Source organism: Jaculus jaculus, chromosome 13 (genome assembly GCF_020740685.1).
Source record: "Jaculus jaculus isolate mJacJac1 chromosome 13, mJacJac1.mat.Y.cur, whole genome shotgun sequence".
Classification (NCBI taxonomy): Eukaryota; Metazoa; Chordata; class Mammalia; order Rodentia; family Dipodidae; genus Jaculus; species Jaculus jaculus.
In genome coordinates this window covers 12,286,155-12,309,680 of record NC_059114.1, presented here as the reverse complement: position 1 = coordinate 12,309,680, position 23,526 = coordinate 12,286,155, and the positions used below count along the sequence as shown (strand labels likewise).

The 23,526-nt window shown below is 53.4% G+C and overlaps 1 protein-coding gene across 5 annotated transcripts in view; it reads left to right on the top strand.

The window, feature by feature from the left end:
• Kiaa1671 (KIAA1671 ortholog) overlaps positions 1 to 23,526 on the top strand; it is a 172,705-nt gene that overhangs the window by 79,817 nt on the left and 69,362 nt on the right. The window contains exon 1 of one of the 5 annotated variants that reach the window (XM_045132302.1): positions 2,977 to 3,079. The exons of the other annotated variants lie outside the window; for them this stretch is intronic. Coding sequence (XP_044988237.1) covers positions 3,041 to 3,079 — 39 coding nt within the window. The 5' untranslated portion in view covers positions 2,977 to 3,040. Of the gene's footprint in view, positions 1 to 2,976; positions 3,080 to 23,526 lie in introns of those variants that run through there. 5 annotated transcript variants of the gene reach the window in all.

Below are 23,526 nucleotides of genomic sequence, written 5' to 3'. Positions count from 1 at the left end.
AGCTATTGGCAAGCCTGGGGTGACCCGAATGAGCTCGTGTTGAGTCCCTTGACTTAGTGATGTTGGCAAAGACCTGATTCCAAAAGTATCAAAGTAGCAAGTTCTGGGTGGACATGTGTTTCCGGAGTCATCACTCAACCCGCAACAGGGAGAGTACCTGGTCCCAGGTGAGGTCAGGTGTCCGGGGAGAATGTGGAAGGTGCAGGGCGGCTTGCTCACCTTCATGCTTGCAGGTGGTCCCTGGCTGGAGGAGAATGGTCACCCCTCAACGTGGCCCTGGTCCCTTGGGCGTGGGGGCGAGGCAGGGGCGGGGCAGCTTCTTTTGGGGCTGGGAGTCCCGTGGGTTCTGTCAGCGCCCTGGACTTGCCGGGCCTGACTTTGGAGGGGTCTTGTTGCTCTTGGTCCCCTGTCCTGCTGCTGAGCCCCATGCCACTTTGTCCCCAGCCGGGCTCTGTGCCCTCTGTCCTTGGCTCCCTTGCATGTCCTCTGTGTTGCCTGGTTTTAGGGCTTTCTTGGGGTTCATTCCTTCCTATGTTGCTTTCTGTCTTGGCTCTCTTCCCTGTCTCTCTTTAACTCTTGTCTTTCTCTTTTTTTTTTTTTTGTTTTGTTTTTTCAAGGTAGGGTCTTGCTGTAGCCTCGGCTGACCTGAAACTTACTCTGTAGTCCTATGCTGGCCTCGAACTTGTAGTGATCCTCCTGTCTCCGCCTCCTGAGCGCTGGGATTAGTGTGTGCCAACATGTCTGGCTTCTTTCTCTCTATTCCTGTCAATCTGGCCTGACTTCCCCACTTCTCCCTCTCCTCTGTGGCTGGCTTCCTCTCTCCTTGTTTGGTCAGTCCCTCTCTCCTTCCCTCACTCCCTCCCTTCATGGCCTGCCCACACTCCTCCATTTTTTTTCTATCTCATTCCCTTTCTCCTTGCATCCTGCCCTATCCCTGGCTTCGTGTTCACTATTCTCCCTGGGTTTGTGGGAGAGCAGTTAGCTGTCCTCAGCAGCCTCCAGTCCTCCAAGGGCAACCGGGAAGCAGCAGCAACCCTTTCTGCTGGCTTCTGTCCCCAGCATTCCGTCAGTGTGGCGGCCGTAGCCTGTTCTTCTGTAGTCCCTCAGTTATTAGGACCAGACTTCCAGACTCTCCCAAGATCAGCCAGTCAGCAAGAGTCCCCAGGCTCCAGCTAGCAAACTGGTCAGCAGGGATCAGCCCTCCAGCTGTGCAGCCAGCCAGCTGGTCTGGCTCAACATTTTGGCTGTACTTTCAGTCAGTCAGCAAGACTCCAGGCTGGCTATAAGAAGAGCTGAGCTACCTCCAACTGTACTGCAGTCAGGGAGCAGGGCTTGACGCTATCCTGTCTGTCTGTCAGTCAGTCAGTCAGTCAGTCAGGGAGCAGGCCCAGCTCTGTCCTGTCAGTCAGTGGTTGGTCAGTCAGGGAGCAGGGCCTGGCCTTTGACTGTTCCATCAATCAGAGAGTGAGGCCTGGTCTTCTACCAGTCAGTCAGGGAGCAGGGCCTGAGTCTCCAGTGTGCAGTCAGCAGGGCTCTACCTTTCATTGCTGTGTCTGTCAGTCAGTCAGTCAGTCAGTCAATCAGTCAGGGAGCAGGGCCTGGCCTTTGACTGTTCTGTCAGTCATGGAACAGGGCTTGCCTTCTACCAGTCACTCAAGTCGGTAGTGAGCAGGGCCTAAGCTTCCACTGTCGTGTCAGGCCGACCGCAGGGCCTGAACCCTGACTGCGCTGCCTGTCCCTGCTGCTGACACCACCTGGGACCCACCCCAGACTGCCTGTCAGGCCATGAAGAGCTGAGCGCCTGCTGGGTTGGGGCAACGGGAATGGCTGAACCTCAAGCCTGGTTTTGAAGACCTTTGAAGTTTCCCTTGCGGTTTCCTTGGCTGCTGAACGCGGCCTCCTGTTTAAGTGGGTTTCCTGTTAGCCGCTCGGCCCGGGGTTGCCTTGTGGGGCCGAAGTGCACAGCTCATACGGATCCCGGGTATCCTGGGAGGTGAGAGCCTGCCTTCAGCCCTGCACCTCTGCCAAGTGTCTGAGTGTCCCCTCTTCCCACTTGACTCTTCCCTCGTGAAGGACCCGGGCTGCCTCTGAGAGGCGACTCTGAGTAGGGGCCTGGGCCTGCCAGGCTTGGGTGTGAATCCTGACACTCGCCTCTGTCATCCTTTCTGTCTCTCTGGGCCTCCGCCTCCTCTGCTGAGCAACGGAGCTGACCACGCGGCCCTTCGCCTCGTCTGACCCTCAAGCTCATTTGACAGAAAGGGGGAACTGAGGCTCAGAGATGTGCCAAATCTTCTCTTCAGAAGGAAGCACCCAGGAAAGGTCACTGTATGTTGCCTGTGGCCGTGCTGTTATTTGGAAAGTGGGAGAGAAGAATGCTCCCTCACGACGGCAGACGGTGGCTCTGGAGGCTGGGAGGGCCCCTCACTGTCCACACTGCCCATGGGGGTGGACGGAGCCCAGAGCTTGCGTCTGAGAGGCCCAGGAGCTCGGATTCCCACCGCAGCTTGGCTACCAGCTTGCTGCGTGCCCTTGGCCAAATCCCAGTGTCCCTCTCTGTAGAAGGAGGTAACCAGCCTCCTGCCAGGGAGGGGGAAGGACAGGCCTCAGCAGAGGTGGCTCCCATTACTTCCGGCTGTGCATGGCGTGCCACATGAGGTCTGGGCGAGGAAGACACACACACACACACACACACACACACACACACACACACACACACAGTCTTCCCCACACGCACTTATCCGCGTGCACACACAACACACGGCCTCTCTCAGGGAGCACTCAGTCTGTTTTTCACACCCAGGCTGACAGCCTGGGCCGGGGGAGCTCAGGTCGGGGATCCGGGCTGGGAGGAGCCGCCGCGGGTGGATGCTCGCTGCTGGACTGAGGGCAGCTTCTCCGCCCCCGAGGTAGCCCTGGTCTCTGAATGATTCATGCCGCCTCGAACTTGACTCCGGAGGGGCGGGGCGGGGCGGGCGGGCAGGGCGGCCCCCTCCTGGGGATCAGGAGCGGGTGTCGGGCAGCGCACGCCGAGGTGAGGGAGATGGAGTATTACTACTGCCCGCTGCTGCCATACCTGTGGGTGAGTGCTCCTCCGAGGTCCTCCCGGGGGTCCCATGCCTGCAGGGAGAGGGTGGGCTGGCTTGTAGCCGCAGTCTGGAGCCTTGAGCTCCCGTGCAGAGTCCCCTTGTCTTCTCCAGCAAGCAAGAAGAACAAGGGCAGAGTTTGTAGATTCCCAGAAACCAGCATTAAAAAAAAAAATCATAGCATTATATTATGATGAATATCTTCCACATCTTTTTTATGTCATGAAAATAATTCCAGGTTTTTTTTTCTGGTATTGCTTGGTAGAGTTGGAATTCACCCCCTAAGCCCCCCCCCATTGCATTCTTCCCTGTTAATAACACGGGAATCCATCCCGCAGACTTTTTCCAGACCGAGAACAGTGCTTTGTGGGGTACGGAGTGTTTTTCAAGTTTCTTTTCTGACTGTAGCAGTGGGCTTCTGTGTGTTCCCGGGCACGTGGCTTGCCTTCTCGGGGTTGTTTCTTTCTTGGTAGACCTAAGGGTGAGAGAGTGACAGCGGGTTATGCGGCCTCTTTAGGGCTCTGTGAACAGGACTTATGAGGGAATTGTCACAGTGTATTTGGGAGTTTCTTAGAACATTGCTACTGGTTTGAGAATGCCCAGAAAGGAAAGTTTTGGAAAATATTATTTTTTCCCACTTCTGAGTGTTTGCAAATATTTTAGATGCCTTTTCACTCAGAGAACATTTCAAGGCTCCTAAAAATACAACTTTTAGGAAGCGTCGCCCTTCAAGCTGCCTCCCTCCCCACCATATCTCTCCCTCACCGAGCAGCTGAAAGACAGGGAACCCTCGGGGACCCTACTGCCTTCTAGGGTCTTGCTTGTTAATTGTTTTTTCATGTATTTTATTTATTTATTTATTTTCTTCTTCTGGGTTTTGACAACCACATGCCATCATCTAAAGAACACATCACTTACTGGTTTTCTCTGCTTGTTTTTTTTTCAATCATGAAAGTAATAAATGGACGTGCTAGAAAACTTGGTGATGCCCCGCCTCAGCCTCCAGAGTCTCGGGGTTATGGGTGTGTGCCACTGCACTGGATGACTCTGTGATGGATTTTACTTTTTATTTTTTGTTGTTTTTATTTTGTTTGTTTTGTTTTCTCTCTCTCTCTCTCTCTCTCTCTCTCTCTCTCTCTCTCTCTCTCTTTTAAGGTAAGGTCTCACTCTGGTCCAAGCTGACCTGGAATTCACTATGTAGTCTCAGGCTAGTCTCGAACTCACAGAGATCCTCCTACCTCTACCTCCCGAGTGCTGGGATTAAAGGTGTGCGCCACCACACCCGGATGTCAATGATGCGGCCCACAGGGTCCTGACAGTCTCCAGGTGCCTGGCCCGTGTGTTGGTGTCAGCTTGATGCTGGGGATACAGGGCGACTAAGCTTCAGTGCGTGCTCCCCAGGAACATAGGTGTGGGTTCTCGGCAAGTAGCTGTGATCATAGGGTCACGGCACAAGGCAGCCCTTTGGCGCTTGAGGCAGCTACTCAGAACATCAGAGTGACCAAGACATACGTGTCCCCCGGCCTCGGGGACTTAAGGTATATGGGTCCTGGACTTTGCATAAGAACTCAGGACAGAGCGTGTGTATCGAGGTGCCAATGGTGCAGGATGCTGTGACAGACGTGGTCCTGTTGGGGCATGGGGTCTCAGGGCCACGGAGGAAGCTGAGCACTGGACAGGATGTAAAAGCTGGCACCTGATGCTGATTGGCCCCAGGGAAGGGTGTCAGGCGGCTGGAACAGCCCGTGCAAAGGCTGGGGCAGTGGGAGAAACAAGAGTGTGTGTACATCAGTGGTCACCATGACATGCAGTGTGAGGCAGTCAGACAGAGCCGTGATTCCGCCGGGCGTGGTGGCCTTTAATCCCAGCATGCACTCAGGAGGCAGAGGCAGGGGGATTGCTGTGAGTTCAAGGCCAGCCTGGTACTACCAAATGGATTCCAGGTCATTCTGGGCTACAGTGGGAGTTAACCTCGTCGGGGGAGGGAACAACACAGCTCTGCACTGGCTTTCTCCATGTGGCCTTGGGCCTCAGTTTCCCCAACTAGATATAGACGAGGTGGAATGAGGAATTAGGCTTTTCCTACGTGTGACACAGGGAGACATTTCTCCTCATTGGGACTGGGGTCCCAGTGTCCAGGAGCCATGGGAGCTTGCTGCTGGCCGTGCAGATCACCCACAGCACCTCTGTTCCCCTCCCTGAGTCGCCGGAGGCATCTGAGGCAGGGTCTCAGGTCAGCCCTGGGGTCTGCAGCATTAAGCCGGAGGCTCTAAACCATGGGCACCACAGGATTCGACATGGAAAGTACCAGACCACAGACTTGTGTCTCCTTCCACTTCCCACCCTCAACTTCCCCATCTGCAGTGTGGGGGCATGGGCCTTCCCTGTCAGGACGGTTCCTCCGGACCCTCATTTCTGCGTCCAGAGCTTCCTGGGAGTGTGCCCACTACCCCTTTCCAGGAAGCATCGTTGCGTTCAGAGTGACTGACTTTCTCGTCACAGATACCAGTACTGCCAGGCCAAGGGCTATCCACAACAGCGCCTTCCCACTCACAAGCATTTGTGCAGCTCGGCTGGAGATATATGTGTGTATACAAACACACACACACACACACACACACACACACACACACACATGCAAATGAAGAGAGAGCGTGAGAGGGAGAGAAAGACAGACTAGCTCACCAGAGCCTCTAGCCACTGCAAAGGAACTCCAGATGCATATGCCACTGTCTATCTGGCTTTATGTAGATACTGGAGAATTGAACCCAGATCATTAGGCTTTGCAAGCCATCTCTCCAGCCCTAGGCTGGTTTTAAAAATAAACTTCAAAATAGTTACACACCAAGTATACAACGTGATGTCTCCATATATGTAATGAAATGATTACTGCAGTTCAGCAGACTGACACAGCTATCTCCTCAAGCATTGAGTGTGCACGGTGTGTGTGTGTGTGTGTGTGTGTGTGTGTGTGTGTGTGAGAGAGAGAGAGAGAGAGAGAGAGAGATGTGTGATGGGTTGGGGTGAGAGCTCTGAATCCCGTCTCAGGAGATTTCCCATTTTCATAACCAACCAACAAGCTGGGCGCACACCTTTAGTCCCAGCACATGGGCTGCAGAGGTAGGAGGATCACCATGAGTTCAAGGCTACTCTGAGACTACATTGTGAATCCCAGGTCAGCCTGGGTGAGAGGGAGATCCTACCTTGAACCCCCCCCCCCCCAAGAAAAGCAAAACCAAACAAAACAGCATTAGCTAAAACAACTGCTCCTGTCATGCCGGACAGGGGCTCTGCAGAGCTGTGTTTATCGCAGGTGACTGCAGCTTTTTATCCTTCGACCAGCATCTTTCCGTGGCCACCCCTCACTCCCTGACCCTGCTCACACCTCTGCTCCCGGGCCAGGTATTTGGTTGTTTTAAGATCCCGTTTATATATGCAGGCGTGCTGTGGTTGTGTTGGACTTTCACCGACCATGACGTCCTTCTTGTTCAACCATGTCTCAAGCGGCAAATGTTCTATTTATTTATTTGTTATTTATTTCCACGTGTGTATGCGCATAGGGATGCCAGAGCCTCTTGCTGCCGCTAACAAATGGAAGACACTTGCTCCACTTTTTGCATCTGGCTTGAGAGTTAAAGCTGAGCTGGCAGGCTTTGCAAGCAAGTGCCTTTACCCACTGAGCCATCTCCCGAGCCCCCGAAGTTTCTTCGTGGTAAAGGTCGCGCAGCGCCCCACTCTGCGGTGCCGCCGGCTCCTCGCCTGCTGCGGGTCTCGCACTGGCTCCTTGTCGCCGCCTCGTTCCGCGGTGAGCCGTGGCGTAAGAGCGGAGACTTCTCTGTGGAGCACGCGCTGCTTTTCCTCTGCTGTGTGCGTGGACCCAGGAGAGGGATTGCTGGATCTTATTTTCATTTTTCCTTGGAGTCTCTGTACTGTTTTGCACAGCAGCATGCTGGAACGCTTGGATTTATAGGGTTATAAAGGGAGCACCCATGCACCGGGCTAAAATGCTCCCCAAAGCAGACCCCTCAGTGTACTTTTGCTTCACAGCCGCCCTGTGGGTGAGTAGTGAGTCCCAGGTGTGCACATTTTTGTGTGCCCACTGGCGGCAGGGACATCTGCCCATTATCTTTTTTTAAAAAAATATTTATTATTTGAGAGATGAGATAAAGAGAAAGAGAGAGGAAGAGGCAGATAGAGAATGGGCACGCCAGGGCCTCCAGCCACTGCAAATGAACTCCAGATGCATGTGCCACCTTGTGCATCTGGCTTACATGGGTCCTGGGGAATCGAACCTGGGTCCCTAATCTTCGTAGACAAGCACCTTAACAGCTAAGCCATCTCTCCAGCCCTGTCCGTATCTTTTTAAAAGCACTTTACAGGCTGAGCCTAGGTCACAGGAGGCATGTAACCCCACTTACTCAAGAGGCTGAGGCAGGAGTTCAAGGCCTGCCTGGGCCACAGAGTGACTTCAGAGCTTGCCTTGGCAACTTAGCAAGATTGTTTCAAAAATGAAAAAGTAAAAAGGTCTAGGATATAAGTGGAGGAGATCTTGCCTTGCATCTGTGAGGTCCTGGGTTCCATCTCCAGTAGTGTAAATACTTTATTTATTTATTTACTTGTTTATTCATTTCTAAGAGAGTGAAAGAGGCAGAGAGAGTGAAAGAAAGGGGAAGATAGAAAATGGGTGGACCAGGGCCTCGAGCCACTGCAAACAAACTCCAGGCGCATGCGCCACCTTGGGCATCTGGCTTTACATGGGTCCTGGGGAATCGAACTCAGGTCCTTAGGCCTTGCAGGCAAGCGCCTTAACCGCCGAGCCATCTATCCAGCCACCCCCCACACACAGTCGTGTCAATAAATAAATAAATAGCCCACTTTGTAAACATGATGTCTAATGGCACTTAACAGTGCTACTGGACAGCCTGCATTGTCCAGCCCCCTTATGGCTGAGCACTTCGCCTGTTCCCAGGTGTGCCCCGCGTGCAGGCTGGCCTCCACGGCCACAATCGGCCTGAAGTCACTCCTTAGGCCCCAGGTCATGTGCGACTGGAGCCCAGCTCTGCAAAGTTCTCCTTTGTGATTGAGTGTCCGTGGCTTCCTGCTGGTGGCATGCATCCTCCTCCTGCTGGCAGCTCTCAGGGTAGAGCCTCGCTCTGGGGGAAGAACCTGCCCTGGCCGGCCTGTGTCAGCTGGGAAGTGGGAGGAGATAGAGTTTCCTCTCACATCATTGGTAACTGGAAGAGGGTGGCCTCCTCTGGTGTGGCTGTTGATAGTCACTTAATCTCCCTTGTTGATGAGATAAACCCTGCAGACTCTCCCAAGCCCCGGACCTGTTGGAGCCTCCATGTCCAGCTGGGGTAATAGTGACAGTAATAGCAGAGACCCCCCCCCTTACCATTCTTACTGTATTCACACAGTCCCTAGGTGTGAAGGGCTCGCTTCTCAAGGATGACTCATCCCATCCTCCCCAGAAGCCTTTTGGGTAGATCTCCTCATTGCCATCGTTTTTTATAGGAGAGAAGCTGAGGCCTGTGTGGTTCAAGCTCACCCATGACCCGCCCTCGCCCCCAGCTGGGTAGTGTGGGAGCCTGAATGTGAACCCAGGTGTCCTTCCATCCCATTCCAATGACCTGATGACGTCAAACTTCTGGCCTGTCAACAGGGAATCTGAGATCCCCAGGGTCTGGGTGACTAGCCGGCCTTGTAAGACTTCTTACGCACCCCAGACTTGACAGGGTAGAAGGTTTCAGAACGACGTGCCACCAGGTCCTGTGACGGTGCCCTGGCTGGGATATGGACACTGTCCTTGCTGGTTGGACGGCCTGCCTCAGTTGCCCTGTCTGTAGTCGGCGCTGACAGTTGCAGGACTGTGCTGAATTTTGGCTAAGAGAAGGTACTGGACCGAGAGGTTGCTCCGTGGCCGCTTCTCCAGCCCTCCCCAAGCCTCCCAGGTCTGGCTCCTGGCTGCTCCCTCTAAGGGGAGTCTTCTCAGGGTGTGCAGGGGCAAGCGCGGGCAGGGCCGCACAGACGTGTCTGAGGGCTCTGCGGCCGTGGAGACCCGCTGGATGGGAGCCCCAGCTGTGGCATCTGCCAGCTCAACTCCTTCGGTACCGTACCATGCTGCAGGGAGGCCCAGACGCAGCACACTCCCTGAGCCTGGGTCCCCGTCCGGCTGCCCACGGGCCACTCCTTGCAGGCTCTGTGGCCAAGCTGTATGCTGTCCACACCAGGCCGGGAACAAGCTACTTTGTTTCCCAGCATGTCATCTTTCCACATCCCATTCCACCAGTAGATTTTCTTTTTTAATGGAAGAATGTCTAAATGTGCCTGGTTTGGCTGTCAGCCCCCCTCCCCCGCTTTCTTTTTCTTTTCTTTTCTTTTCTTTTTTTTCAAGATAGGGTCTCACTCTGGCCCAGGCTGACCTGGAATTCACTATGTAGTCTCAGGCTGGCCTCAAGCTCACGGGCGATCCTCCTGCTTCCGCCTCCCTAGTGCTGGGACTAAAGGCGTGCGCCACCAAGCCTGTGCCCCCTCCCAGGCTTTCTTGATTTGTGTTTGCTTAGCTGTATTCCTCTTGCAGCCTGTGCCCCCCACCACACCCTGTGACAGGAGCAGTAACAATCATGAGAGCACATGTGTAGTTCCTTCACCCCAGAAACCTTCATGCCTGGCATATTATTAATCTCACATATCCCTAAAGATGGATATTATTATTATCTAACATATGGGGATGGGGCTGGAGAGATAGCTTTGCAGTTGAGACACTGGCCTGCAAAGCCTAAGGACCCAGGTTTAGTTCCCCCAAATCCACATAAACCAGATACACATGGTGGCATGTGCATCTGGTGTTCATTTGCAGTGGCTAGAGGCCCTGGTGCACCCATATTCTCTCTCTCTCTCTCTCTCTCAAGTAAATCAGTAAAAATATTTAAAAGAACATATGGGGGCTGGAGAGATGGCTTAGCGGTTAAGATGCTTGCCTGTGAAGTCCAAGAACTCCTGTTCGAATCTGCAGGTCCCACATAAGCCAGATGCACAGTGACATAAATGTGCAATGCTGCACATGTGCACAAGGGGGCGCACGTGTCTGGAGTTTGTTTGCAGTGGCTGAAGACCCTGATGCACCCATTCTCTCCTCTTCTTCTTTCTCTCTCTCTCAAATAAATAATAATAATAAAACAATTAAAAAAACACATGGGGAAACTGAGGCTTGGTAACTCCCTATACCCAACAGCTGGGCAGTGACTGAGATGGGATTTGAACTTGGGAGCCAAGAAGCATAGTCCAGTTTGGTGACTGTGTGCAGCTTCCTTGAGGCAGGAATGGTCTCCAGCCATTGCCCAGTGCCAGCACACAGTAGGTGCTCAGCAGATGTGGGCCCAGGAACCACTTCTGAGATGGGCACAGTGTCCAAGGCTGGTAGACTTGAGAGGTGGTGAGCTTCCTGGTTCCTAGTGCGTACCCAGGGCCCCCCCTCCGCTGCTTCTGCTGACGTTCTGACCACCTCTCCAGCTCCCACATTCTGGGGCTTTTAGTTTGGGCTGTGGTTCTGGTATGGCTTTGCTCATTGGTGTCTGTGGCTGAAACAGAAGAATTGGTTATTTTTGTGCTGTTTGCTTGGGCCAAAGGTTTGGGCCACAGGACAACATGCGTCACTAGAGGTTTCAGTGTGACTTGACTGTGTGAGCCTTTTAGAGCCTATTAAAGGCAGAGAGCAGGGCCACTTCCTAATAGAGCGTGAGACCTCAGCCACCCTCTTAATGTCTCAGTTTTGTCATCTGTAAAGTGAGAGTAAGGGAAGTGGCTTCCTTGTGGGACATCCCGAGGAACTTATGAAGTTTTACAAAGAAAGTCATGCATCAGCTGGGTGTGGTGGCGCATGCCTTTAATCCCTCTGGAGGCAGAGGTAGGAGGATCACCATGAGTTCGAGACCATCCTGAGATTACATAGTGAATTTCAAGTCAGCCTGGGCTAGAATGAAACCCTACCTCACAAAACAAACAAAAAAATAGGGTGCTGCATGAATGTTGAGAGGCCATGCTGGTGCTCAGCATCTAATGGACCTTCAGGTCCACCCAGCCTCTGGGCCAGGCCCCGTTCTGTTTCTTTGAGCTCCACCCATGGACACAGTGGTCAAGATCCTAGCACCGTAGTAGGGAGTTCAGACAATAAACAGTGGCCACGATATAAAGACCATGTCATATGTCGGGAGGTGGGGAATGCTTGGAAAGGAAGGAAGTGGGTAGGAGACTCAGAAGGACTTAGTGAGCTGAGCATGGAGGACCTTCCTAGATGGTGGCATTCAAACAGAGATGTTGAAGAGCCGGGCATGATGGCGCACACCTTTAATCCCAGCCCTCGGGAGGCAGAGGTGGGAGAATTGCCATGAGTTCAAGGCTAGCCTTAGACTACATAGTGAATTCTAGGTCAGCCTGAACTAGAGTGAGACCCTTCCTAGGGGGAAAGAAAGAGAGAGGGTGGGGGCAGAGGAGTTGGAAAAGGGAAGAGAAATGCTGAAGGAGGGCAAGGAAAATGAAGCAGCCAGTGCAGAGATCCTAGGCACATTGGCAAAACAGGACGAAGGCCATGGTGGTTGAAGGAGCAGAGGAATCAGCTGAAGGTCGTGTTGGTGAGAGTCCTACGGGCCTGTGGCCCCTGTGAGGATGATACCTTGGGACACCAGAGCTCCAGAGGAGTACTTTGAGTAGGAAGGTCACACCCAGCCTGAGCCTTGACCAGGTCCCTCTGTCCGTTGTCTAAGCCATAGACTGAGGCAGAGCCAAAGTTGGTCAGGAACCCCTGGAAGGCTCTGCTGCCTCAGGGTTAAAGCAGTGGGCCTGTGCAGTCTGAGACCCCTTGCCCTCTGTTCTCCTCACCGTGTCTGAGACCCCAGGGAGAGGGGTACAGCCCCTGAAGCAGAAGCAGCCTGAAATTTACCGGACCCAGGGCTGGCTCACTGCCTCCTCCCTCACTAGCTGGTTGATAGATTGGCCGTGGTACTGGGGATGGAATCCATGCTGGTCTTGTGTTTTATACCTGAGTTGCAACCTCGGTTCCAATTCAAGACTGTTTCTACCTGCTGTTCCCCAGCCCTCAGCAGGACCCCACCCTGCCCATCAGCCCACAGTGCCCTCAGTTCCAACCTTTTAAAAAGCATGGAAAGAAAGCCCTGGAGTGCTGGAGGGTGCTAAGCCTGGCAGGCCACCCCCGGCCCCCAGACAGCCTCATTGTCTATCATGCCGTTGGGGGCTTTGTGTCGACAGACTGAGGAAGCCCCACTGGTAGAGGCTCCAGGCTTCAGCTCCTCTCTCCCATTGCTAGGTTTCAGGTATTTTAGGCTTAGAGAGGTTTAAAGGAAACACCAATCTTAAGATTGTTCCAAGGAATAATAAACACAAGGGAGGTGCTTGGGAGGAGAGGTTATGTGGACAAGATATTTCTGGGAAATGGAGTACCGTAGTAGTCAGCTTAAGTTGCAAGCCCCAAGTTTTCCATTGCTCGAGCTGACAAAATTCACATGGTCAAATTCATCACACAACATTTCTACCCCACTCCTGGTACCAGTTCTGCAGCACTGGGGCAAAGTTCCAAACCAGGCAGTTACCGAGGAAGGGACTTATTGGAGATAGAGGGGAAGTCCCATAACGGCAGACAAGGTTGGCCCCTTTTCACAGGACCAAACAGAGAGAAAAGGCAAAAGCCACACCACACAGCACATGCAAGCAAGCCCACTGTAGGAACTGCAGGCCAGGCCCCAGCACTTTGCATATCTCAGGCTAGAATTGAGGTCCACCCCCAGTGACACCTCCTCCAGCCAGGTGGCTGGGAATCCAAGAAGTTTTAACAAAACTCCTGAACTTTATTGGGGGATATCCATTGAAACTACCACAAGTACCATTGCTATGTAACCTTGAGCAACTAATTGCCTGCTGCCTCTGGGTGTCCATTTCTGTTATAGATAGAATGAAGAATCAGACTGGAGTCTTCTGCAGGTTTCTTTCTGGGTACAGTCTCCCAGCTCCAGGGGTCCAATAAAGAGTGGAGCTTCGTATGGAAGCTGTCAATAAGAAAAAAAAAAGTTTTAAAAATAAAAAAGAGTGGAGCTTCGAGGTCAGACAGACCTGCGTTCGAGTTCAGGTGTCCCTTCTTTGGGGCCTAGATCAAGTGGCCTTAGGTCTTTCAGCTTGTTTTCTCACCGGCAGATGAGAATTCCTTTTTCTGATGAGGTGGTGTCAGCCCTTGTGGTGGAGACCAGCACTGAGAGAAGCCAGCACAACAGTAGGTGTTTAATAAACAGGAGCGTGTCTTACATTACTGAGAGGTAGGACTTGAGGCCGGCTGCCCTGTTGGCAGAGCGATCCCCTGATCAGGCAGCAGAGGGCGCCCTGCTCTAACAAGTTAACAAGTCCCCTCTATGGGCGGCTGCCTTTTTATTGTTATTTTTTTAAATTCAGGTGCTGGCAAAGCTTTGCATAAACCTGAGCTGTTTCCTCTCCAACCAAGGAGTGGCACTCCACAGACACAGAGCGTAACTTGGCTTGTCCATTGTCCCCACAGAGAAGTGCTGTGAGAACTGGGCTTCCGGGATGGGAGTCTTCACTGGTAGTCTCTGGAAGATCACGTCAGGAAAGGAGAATCGGCCCTGTGCAATCCCCTCATCTATATTGATGCATTCAGCCAACTGCTAGTCAAAAACTTTTTGGAAAAAAGTTGCCTCTGGGCTGGGGTTGTGGTTCTCTCTGTTGGTAGAGTGCTTGCCTGGCATGCGTAAAGTCCTGCATTCCGTCCCCAGGCTTGGCGGCACATGCCTGTCATCCCAGCAATCAAAAAGTAGCAACAGGATCAGAAGTTTAAGGTCATCCTTGACCATATAGAGAGTCTTAGGCTAGCCTGGGATACACAGGACTCTATTGAGAGGGAGAGAGCGACTGAGGTCCTGAGCCATGCAGCCTTTTCCCCTCGTCACTGTCCTCTGAACCATGAGACAACTTATTCACAAGTGCTTACCAGGTATTAGGCATGATAAGTTATGGGGGGGGATTTAAGTTGCTGGGGGTAGAGAAGAGGCATAAGTTAGGAAAGCACTTGTCACACAGACATGGTTTCAGAGCCCCCAAAGGTACGTAATTGCTGGACCTGACTGCACACCTTGATTCCCGGTGCTCAGGAGGCAGACAAGCAGGTTCCAGGGGACAAGCTGGCCAGCTAGTTGAGCTAAACTGGGGAGCTCTGGATCCAGTGAGAGACCCTGTGTCAAAAAATAAAGAGGAGGCTGGAGGGATGGCTTAGCAGTTAAGGTGTTTGCCTGCAAAGCCAAAGGACCCAGGTTCTATTTCCCAGGACCCATGTTAGCCAGATGCACAGGGGGCGCACGCATCTGGAGTTCGTTTGCAGTGGCTGGAGGTCGTGGCACACCCATTCTGCCTGCCTGTCTGTCTGTCTGTCTCTCTATCTCTCTTTCTCTGTCAATAAATAAAATAAATAAAAATAAAGTGGAGAGCACCCGAGAAAGACACCTGACATTGAACTCTGGTCTCCACATGCATGAGCACACACATGCAGACACACACACACCCCACAGACTTGTATAAACAAGCAACAAAGGGCCTGGGAGTGTGCGTGTATGTTCAGTGGACACATGGTACCATTTTGCATCAGGGACTTGATTGAGCATGCCAGGGGGCATTGGCGCCAGTGGGGTCCTGGGTGCGGGCCCCTGTGGATACCAAAGGCCGACTGCACAGTGTGGAGAGTGGGGGTGATGAGGACGATGGGCCGCGAGATGCCCCAGCCTTGTCTGCTGTGGCAGAGCCCCAGCCGCTGGCTGTGGACGTTCAAAGCCCCCTGTGGGCGGTGACCATTTTGCCACCCACATTTGTCCCCGGAGGGCACAGCAATTGTCCAGAGCTGCAAATGCGCTGAGGTTCGTGGGTCTTGAGCCTGTACCCCTCTTTCCTCTGCACATAAAGACACTGCCTCCCCAGGTGTGGTTGCACACACCTTTAACCCCAGCAGATGGGGGGCAGAGACAGGAGAATCATCGTCAAGGTTTAAGGTCAGCCTCAGCTACATAGTTTGAGGCTAGCCTGGGCTCCATGAGATCCTATGTCCATTCCTTACCCCACCCTCAAAAAAAAAAAAAAAAAAAGACACTGGACTTGAACCGAATAAGAGTCACCTGAATGGCCTTGTGTTAATCACCACTTTAACGTCTCCCTCGCAGGTGGGGTCACAGTCTGAGATAATGAGGATGGGACTCCACATATGAGTTTGGGGAAGCAAAGTTCTACACTAGTCAGAGCCCCTTAAAAAAAAAAAAAGGCCGGGCGTGGTGGCGCACGCCTTTAATCCCAGCACTTGGGAGGCAGAGGTAGGAGGATCGCCGAGAGTTCGAGGCCACCCTGAGACTACATAGTGAATTCCAGGTCAGCCTGAGCCAGAGTGAGACCCTACCTCGAAAAACCAAAAAAAAAAAAAAAGATGTCGGGCTTGGTGGCGCACGCCTTCAATCCCAGCACTCAGGAAGCAGAGGTAGGAGGATCACTGTGAGTTCAAAGCCACCCTGAGACTACATAGTTAATTCCAGGTCAGTCTGGACCAAAATGAGACCCTACCTCAAAAAACCAAAAACAAAAAAGATTACTTATTTGCCAGTAGAGAGAAAGAATGGGCATGCCAGGGCCGCTTCTAGCCTCTGCACACAAACTCCTGATGCACACACCACTTTGTGCACCTGGCCTTACTGGGGGACTGAACCCAAGTTGTTAGGCTCTACAGGCAAGCGCCTTAACCACTGAGCCATCTCTCCAGCCCTCGTTGCTTCCATTTCTCTTCATGGCGGTCCTAGAAGGAGGCACTCGCATGGCCTGCTTTTGCAGGCGAGGAAACGGAGACTCGGAGAGGTCAAGTCTCTTGCGGAAGATAAGGACAGAGGAGCTTAGCAGTGGAGTGGAGAGGCGATCCCAGGCTGCCCAGCCTCTGTATGTTTGTGTTTCTGACATGACCTGAATCCAGCAATTTACTAACACTTCTTTGGAGTTTTCTCTAGCCCGTGCCCTCACAGCACTGAAGGAGTAGGTTGGGAGCGACCCAGGGGAAGGGAACGAGGGCCAAGGCCGTTGTCAGCGCTCGGCAGTGCCCTGGCTTGCCTCGGCTGGCTGCCTTCCCAGGGGACATGCTAGGGACGCCCTCCCTGCTCAGCTCTCGAGCTGCCTGTGCTTGCATGAGCAGCCTGGCCCCGTGAAAGCCGTCTTTGTCCTCTGGTCAGCCCTAGGACAGATGACCTAAGGCTCCTCTGGGGAGCAGAACGTGAGCCCAGGTCAGCCCATGGCCTGTATAGCTTCCTGGCCACAGGGCAAAGTGGTGGCCCTGGTCACTTCTCCCCTTCTGCAGAGTTGGGAGGGCTCAGGAAGGCCGCAGGGGACCGTGTCCCGAGCATTCCTGCAGGCACAGAACTCTACAGTGTGAACAGCCGTCTTTTTCTTTCTGCTTCTGGGGTCTGCAAGGCACTCCAGGCAGGGACTTTGGTTGGGGGGGGGGTTCCTATCTGTTGGTTTGTTATACCTGTTGTCCTGACAAGCCACTCCCAAGAACCAGCCCTGTCACCCACACTGTTGGTCACCATGACGATTCTGGACACCTAGCAGAACCAGTGGCTGCTCCCAGCTGGGGCTTGGCTGAGTTTCGGAGGCTGAGCGCCGGGCTCCTAGAGCTTCTGTCACACAGGCCCGGCGACCTGGGCTTCGGTAAGCGTGGGTCCAGGCTGCGGGAGCCGGGTGCCGGCTGCATTGTACCACATAAGGGCTCAGCCTCGGAAGTCCCATGGCACCTCTTCTGCTGTTGTCTGTGGGTCCACGCAGCTGCAAGGAAGGGTCATGGACTCTTCTCGCCCTTGGGTGAAGAGCACAGTTTGGAGGAGGCACAGCCTGGCAGGTGTTCTCCCGCGAGCTCCCCGTGCTCTGGGCGTACACTCACCCCTCCACCGCCTGGCAGTGTGCTGAAGCCTGCCCTTCTGCTGTCCTGGGGGCAGGGGGCTGGGCACCAGCCAGGCTGCAGCTGCACTAGGGGTGCCACACTTGCTATGGGGACAGGAGACCCCTGCCACCTTGTCTGAGGAAGATGTGTGGCCTTGGGCCTCTTGGAGCTTTGAGGAACCAAGAGGGTCTCACAGTCCTGACAGAAGGACCAAGATAGCAAGCAGCCCCTGTGCTCTGACTCCCGGCAGGTCCAGGTGATGGGCTCATTCACTGCCTCCCCAGCACCTGGCATACAGTCGGTGCCCAATATATGCATTCACATAGTAGGAGCTCATTCACTGCCTCCCCAGGGCCAGACATACAGTAGGTGCCCAGGACATGTTCCGTGGACTGAGCTGATCCGTTGGGAGGGAGGGAAGTAGGAGGGCTGGCTGTTTAGAAGCAGACATTCTTACAACTGCGCCCACAGCATCCCTGACGCACAGTGGGCGCTGAATGGCTTCTGGTTTGCTGGAATCGTGGGGGAATGAAGACGAGTCAGTGCGTCACCACCCGGTGCTTGTCTCACAGCTCAGAGCCCGGTGTCTCCCCCGGCAAGCACGGGGCTGAATGAGCAAGTAAGCTACGGGAGCAGGTCTCCACCAAGACTGGTTGCGTCCTCCACACCTCCATGCGCAGTGCTTAGCGGAGGGCTGGGCATGTGGAAGGAGCAATGGGGATCAAGATAAACAAAAGGGTGGGCGATGGTCTTGGGAGAAGGCTGTCTGGCTAGAAGTGCTTGCTGAGCAGACATGACGCCTGGAGTTCTAATCCTCAGAGCCCGCATAAGGCCAAAACCAAGTAGCTCACCCCCCTGTGATCCCAGTGTGCCTATCGCAGCTTGAGGAACTGAGTCAGGAGAACCTCGAAGCTCACAGACCAGCTAATCTGGCATTTGCAGTGTAAAAAAAAAAGAGAAGGAGCTGGAGAGATGGTTCAGCAGTTAAAGGTGCTTGCTTGCAAAGCCTGATGGTCTGGGTCCAATTCCTCAGTACCCACGTAAAGCCAGATGCACATAGTGGCACATGTGTCTAGAATCCGTGTGCAGAGGATAGAGGCCCTGGTGCGCCCATTCTCTCTCTCCCCTTTTCTCTCTCTCAAATAAATAATTTTTAAAGAGAGAGAGAGAGAAACCCTATCTCAAACACTGAAAAGTGCTGTGGGACATACACACAACACACACCTACATACATTACATGCACACACATGCATGAGTGAGTAAAAATAATGAGTAGATGAAACTTTTCATCAAGACCCATGCCTTTTTCATCAAGACCTTTACTTTTTTCTCAGACAAGGCCTTGCACATACTAGGGTACTCATTAAATGTTAAAACAAATAAATAAATGAGTGAAAAGGTGAGATTTTTTTTGAGGTTAGGGACATGTCTTGTGCATTTGTTCTTAGTGGCTGAACAGGACTCAGCACAAAGTAGGTGCTCAATAAATGCCCATCGAATGGAGCGTGGGACTGAACGAGGAGGTGAATGAACTCTCGAGACTGGCCTGTCTTTCTCTTTCCTCTCTTGTTCTCACGCTGGGCCAGGCACACAGCAAGTGCTTAGCAAACGCTTCCCGCGTGTCCCGTGAACTCTGTAGGATGTTCTGTCCTTGCTGAATAGATAGAGAAGGAAGCTGGTGCGCCCCCACTTTAACCTCCCCCACCCCACCACCACAGCCCTTTCCTGTTGTTCAGCTTCCACAGTAGACAGGATGCTGCACGGGCTGCTGGGGGCTGCCCGCGTTCTCTTCGTGCCCGGCCAGGCCATACCAAGCCCCAGCCTTATCTGGCTATAGAACAGGACCCCCTGGGGACACCTCTTCCCAGCCAAGTTAGAGGCTGTAGCTTTAGAACAGGGCTAGGCAAGCCTCACCAAGCCAGCCTGCACAGAGACGGCCAGCTGCCTAAGTCACCACGTCCCACAGCTGAGCAGTGGGGCCCGGTGGCAGAAAGAGCGGTACACACCTCCCTCTTCTTGGCTCTAAGTTTGTAGTGACAGCAAGCACGCTTTTCAAAGCCTCAGTTTCCCTGTCTGTACATTGGGCATAAGTGGCTTCTTTCTCATTTGCAGGGGCTCGTGTTCCCTAACCTTGGCTGCATGTGTAGCTTTTCAAACCCTTCCTCCACTCCAGAGACTTGGTCTCCAAGACTCTTCCTACCCAGGTTCCCTAGCCTGCGCCTCCCAGTGTGTTGTGGGGGGGCGGGGTCTTAGGCTGGGTCCCCAGAGAGAGTACATGTGGGGGACTGACCCGGTAGCCTGGAGGGAGAACAGGACCACTCTGGAGCACGTGACAGTGTTCCCTCTACTGCCCAAGGACTAGAGACGATGGGCTGTGAGCTGTGTAGCCAGAGCCCCCAGCCCCTAGGGACGGTGCCCAGCCAGTGGAGGGCATCTGGCCAGATGCTGCCAGCCAAGGCTTCAGGGTTAGTGACTCAACCAGATGAGGTTTTGTTGTGACTCGGCTGGGGAACGGTCACTGTTGCCCAACGGATAGTCACTTGGTGTGGCAGTCAGGTTCGCATTGCTGGTAGAAATCACCCGACCAAGAGCAGCTTGTGGGAAAAAGAGGTTTATTTTGGCTTACAGGCTCGAGGGGAAACTCCACGATGGCAGGGGAAAACGTTGGCATGAGCAGAGGGTGGACATCAACCCTGGCCAACATAAGGTGGACAATAGCAGCAGGGGAGAGTGCCAAACACTGGCATGGGGAAACTGGCTATAACAACCATAAGCCCGCCCCCAACAATACACCGCCTCCTGGAGACGCTAATTCCCAAATCTCCATCAGCTGGGAACCTAGCATTCAGAACACCGGAGTTTATGGGGGACACCTGAATCAAACCACCACACTTGATAAAACGAAAAGCTCTCCAACGATGGAAGTGGAGGTGTGTGCAATGCACATACCCGTCCTTCTAGCAGTCCAGAGGCGGAGGCAGGAGGATCAAAAGTTTGAGGCCAGCCTGGGCACTATAGTTTGACACTTCGAAAGGAAGGAAGGGAGAGAGGGAGGGCAGGGAGGGGAGGGGAAGGGAAGGGAAGAAAATGTACACCTTGATGTTTGTGATGCCATTTCTGATGAGTCTGTGAGGGCTCATGGCGTGCCCAGCCCCAAGCGGGGTTCCTAGTGCCACAAACATACTTTCCCCGTCCTCGATCGGGAGATGAGCTAAGGGCTACAGCGAGGGTTTTACCAGGTATTTGAGTGTCGTCAGACTTGGGCAGGTCCAGGGGCCTGGGAGGAATCTCCCATGGATATTGAAGGACCGTATGCATAATGTGTGTTACCCATGTGCAAGGTAACTGTGTGTGTGTGTGTGTGTGTGTGTGTGTGTGTGTGTGTGTGTGTGTGTGTGATATTACCCATAGTGTAACCAGGCCTTGCTTTGATCGGTGTCCCATCTTGTCTTTTCTCGGCACAAAGGCCCGTGTCCCTCGCTCTGGTGGCTTTTTCTGCTCCTGTCGCAGCAGTGTTGCAGGCAGCGCGCAGGTCGTTGGCCCCGGTGCCCAGCGTGGACGGTGCTGCCTGCCATGAGCCGCCTCGCGCAGGTACCTTTACACCAGTCTGTTCTCTCTGCAAGAGAAATCCTGGCCATGGACTTGGTGGGTCTTTTTTTGTTTAATTAATTAATTTATTTGAGATAGCGAGAGAAGGAAAGAGGCAGACAGACAGACAGAGAGAATGGGTGCGCCAGGGCCTCCAACCACTGCCGATGAACTCCAAACGCATGTGACCCCTTGTGCATCTGGCTTACGTGGGTCCTGGGGAATGGAACCTTGGTCCTTTGGCTTTGCAGGCAAACACCTTAACCGCTAAGCCATCTCTCCAGCCCCTTGGTGGGTCTTTTGAAGGCTAAATTGGAGTGTTCTGGTGGGGGAAGAGACACATAGCATCCAGGCATCAGAGACAGCCTTTGTGGACACCCCCAAGCTACAGGTTGAAAACCAGGTTGGCCAACTGTGAAACACAAACCAGCTCTGAGTCCCCAAGCCTGGGCTCCAGCCTGGAGAGAGAGGGCAATGTCAGTCACCAGGACTTCCCACCCACCGGGACGGCCCAGGCCACAGGCACACGCACTAACCTCTGAGGGCTCCAGCCCAATGGCCTGGCCACTTCTGGCCACAGGCTTGACGGCTGAGCTCCGGAGTCCCCACCCTGCCTGTCTCCATGGAGGAAGCCCAAATTTACTCTCTGGTTCCCGAGACCAGGTAGGGTTAGGGTGCAGTTCTCCCAGCCTGGCTGCACCTGAGGCCATCCCAGGGCACCAGTCCCCTCGGCTACTGGCAGCTGTTAGGCTAGATTAGCACAGCTCAGCAGCGTCCCTTTGCCCCGTCCTGCCTCCCCCCACTCCCCTCCCCGTGTTCGTGCGGAGCGTGGAAACCCCAGGCGCCCCCCCAGGCTCCCTTGCTCCCTCCACACGACAGCACTTCTTGGGAAAGCCTCACAGCCAGAGTTCATTCCCCAGGCCTTGTTGAAGAGAGCCCGTGGTCGGCTTTCTCTTCCGCGAGACCACAGCGACCTCTGGTCACACACAGCACTGCGTCCCTGTCACTGCACTCGGCCGGCCACCATACTGACTGCACACAGCACCCTCATCTTCCTCCCGAGCTCCGGGAGGCACCGCGACTGGCCCACGGACACGCCGCCAGTGACCGGTGACCCGCGGTTCCCCAGGGCTGCTGTTTCTCTTGTTATTCCCTGCTGCTGACTCCTCAGTTGGGCAGAGATCTTCATCTGTTCCATTCACTGCTGAGGCCCCGGCATGAGTGAGGGTGACTTAAGTGACCGGGTGAAGCTTAGAAAAAGTCCTGGGCCGTTCCCTTGCCCAAGTGTTGTTTGCTTATGAGGTGGACGTTGAGCTGAGCTCACGCCCTTTAAAGCATCCTCCCCGTAGGAGTCCAACATTTTGCGACATTCCCTTGTGGTGGAGCCGAGTGAGGATGTCTCTCCCATAAGCATGTTTCCAAAGGAAGAGATCCTAGCATTCCTTCCAGAAATGTCTCTGTAGAAAGTTAAAGTGAGACAGAATTGCACTCGAAGATTCCAATTGCCATGGCTACCGAATTGCGTTCTCACACATGGTCTCCTGCCTCAGTGCCAGAACTTGACATTTAGCTGAGGGTTTTTGTTTTGTTTTCCTTTTTAAAGGTAGGGTCTCACTCTAGCCCAGGCTAACCTGGAATTCCCTTTGTAGTCTCAGGGTAGCCTCAAACTCACAGTGATCCAGTCCTCCAGCCTCTGCTTCCTGAGCACTAGAATTAAAGGTGGACACCACCACAGCTGGCTTAGCTGCATTTTTTAAGTCAGGGTGAAAGGAGACCCCGACACCCAGCAGATGTTTTTGGTGACCCTTGGCTGCTACCATCATAGCAGTCATCCAAGCGGGCTGTCTCCTTTATCTTCACTCTGTCTCCTTTATCTATCTACTCAATTCACATTTTTATTATTCAGAGAAAGAAGGGGAGAGAGAGAGTGAGATAGAGATTTGCAGCCCTGCAAATGAACTTCAGATGCATACACCATTTTGTAAATCTGGCTTATGTGGGTCCTAGGGAATTGAACCTGGGTCCTTTGACTTTATAGGCAGTCGCCTTAACTGCTCAGCCATCTCTCCAGCCCAATTCACATTTTAAAAAATATATATATTTTTTTGTGAGGTGGGGGAGGCAGATAGAGAGAATGGGTGTGGCAGGGCCTCCAACCTCTGCAAACAAACTCCAGATGCATGTGGCACCTTGTGCATCTGGCTTATGTAGGTCCTGGGGAATTAAACCTGGGTCCTTAGGCTTTGCAGCCAAGTGCCTTAACCACCAAGCCATCCCTCCGGCCCTCAATTCACATTTATGGAGCCCCTCACTACCCTCCCTAGTGTGGACCAGCGTCTGCCCATGTGTGCAGGGACATCTGTTAAGGCTATCCTGGCTGATCCTGTGAGAGACAAGACCCACTGGGCCAAGGCATGCATGTGCACACGTGTGTGTGTGAGTGTGGGGGGTGGACTTTGACAAAGGCAGACGTACAGAAGGACACACCGAGGCTCAGCTCTTTCTGGGAGTGACCCTGGCAAGGACGTCTGTGAGCTCTGTCTCCTTCGTTGTGACCTGGCATGGGTCTGTCTCCTCACTGGAGTTTGGAGGCCCTACCTTCCTGCCCTGTGGCATTGGGATTACATTTCCTTCCATTCCTTCTTTTATCTTTTAACCCCCTCATGGGGGACCCTTCCAAACTCAAGATGCTGCCAGCGGGGACAGCTCAGCCAATCCCAGCCAACTTAAGGCTCAGAAAGAGACTTTCTGGGGGGGGAGGGGTGTGGTCATGTGTCCTTCATGGCTCTTTATGTATCATTCTTTGAAGAGAGCATCCTGCTTTCTTTCATTCATTTTGATCCAGAATGTGGAAATTCAGCTACTGTGTGCAAGAAATGT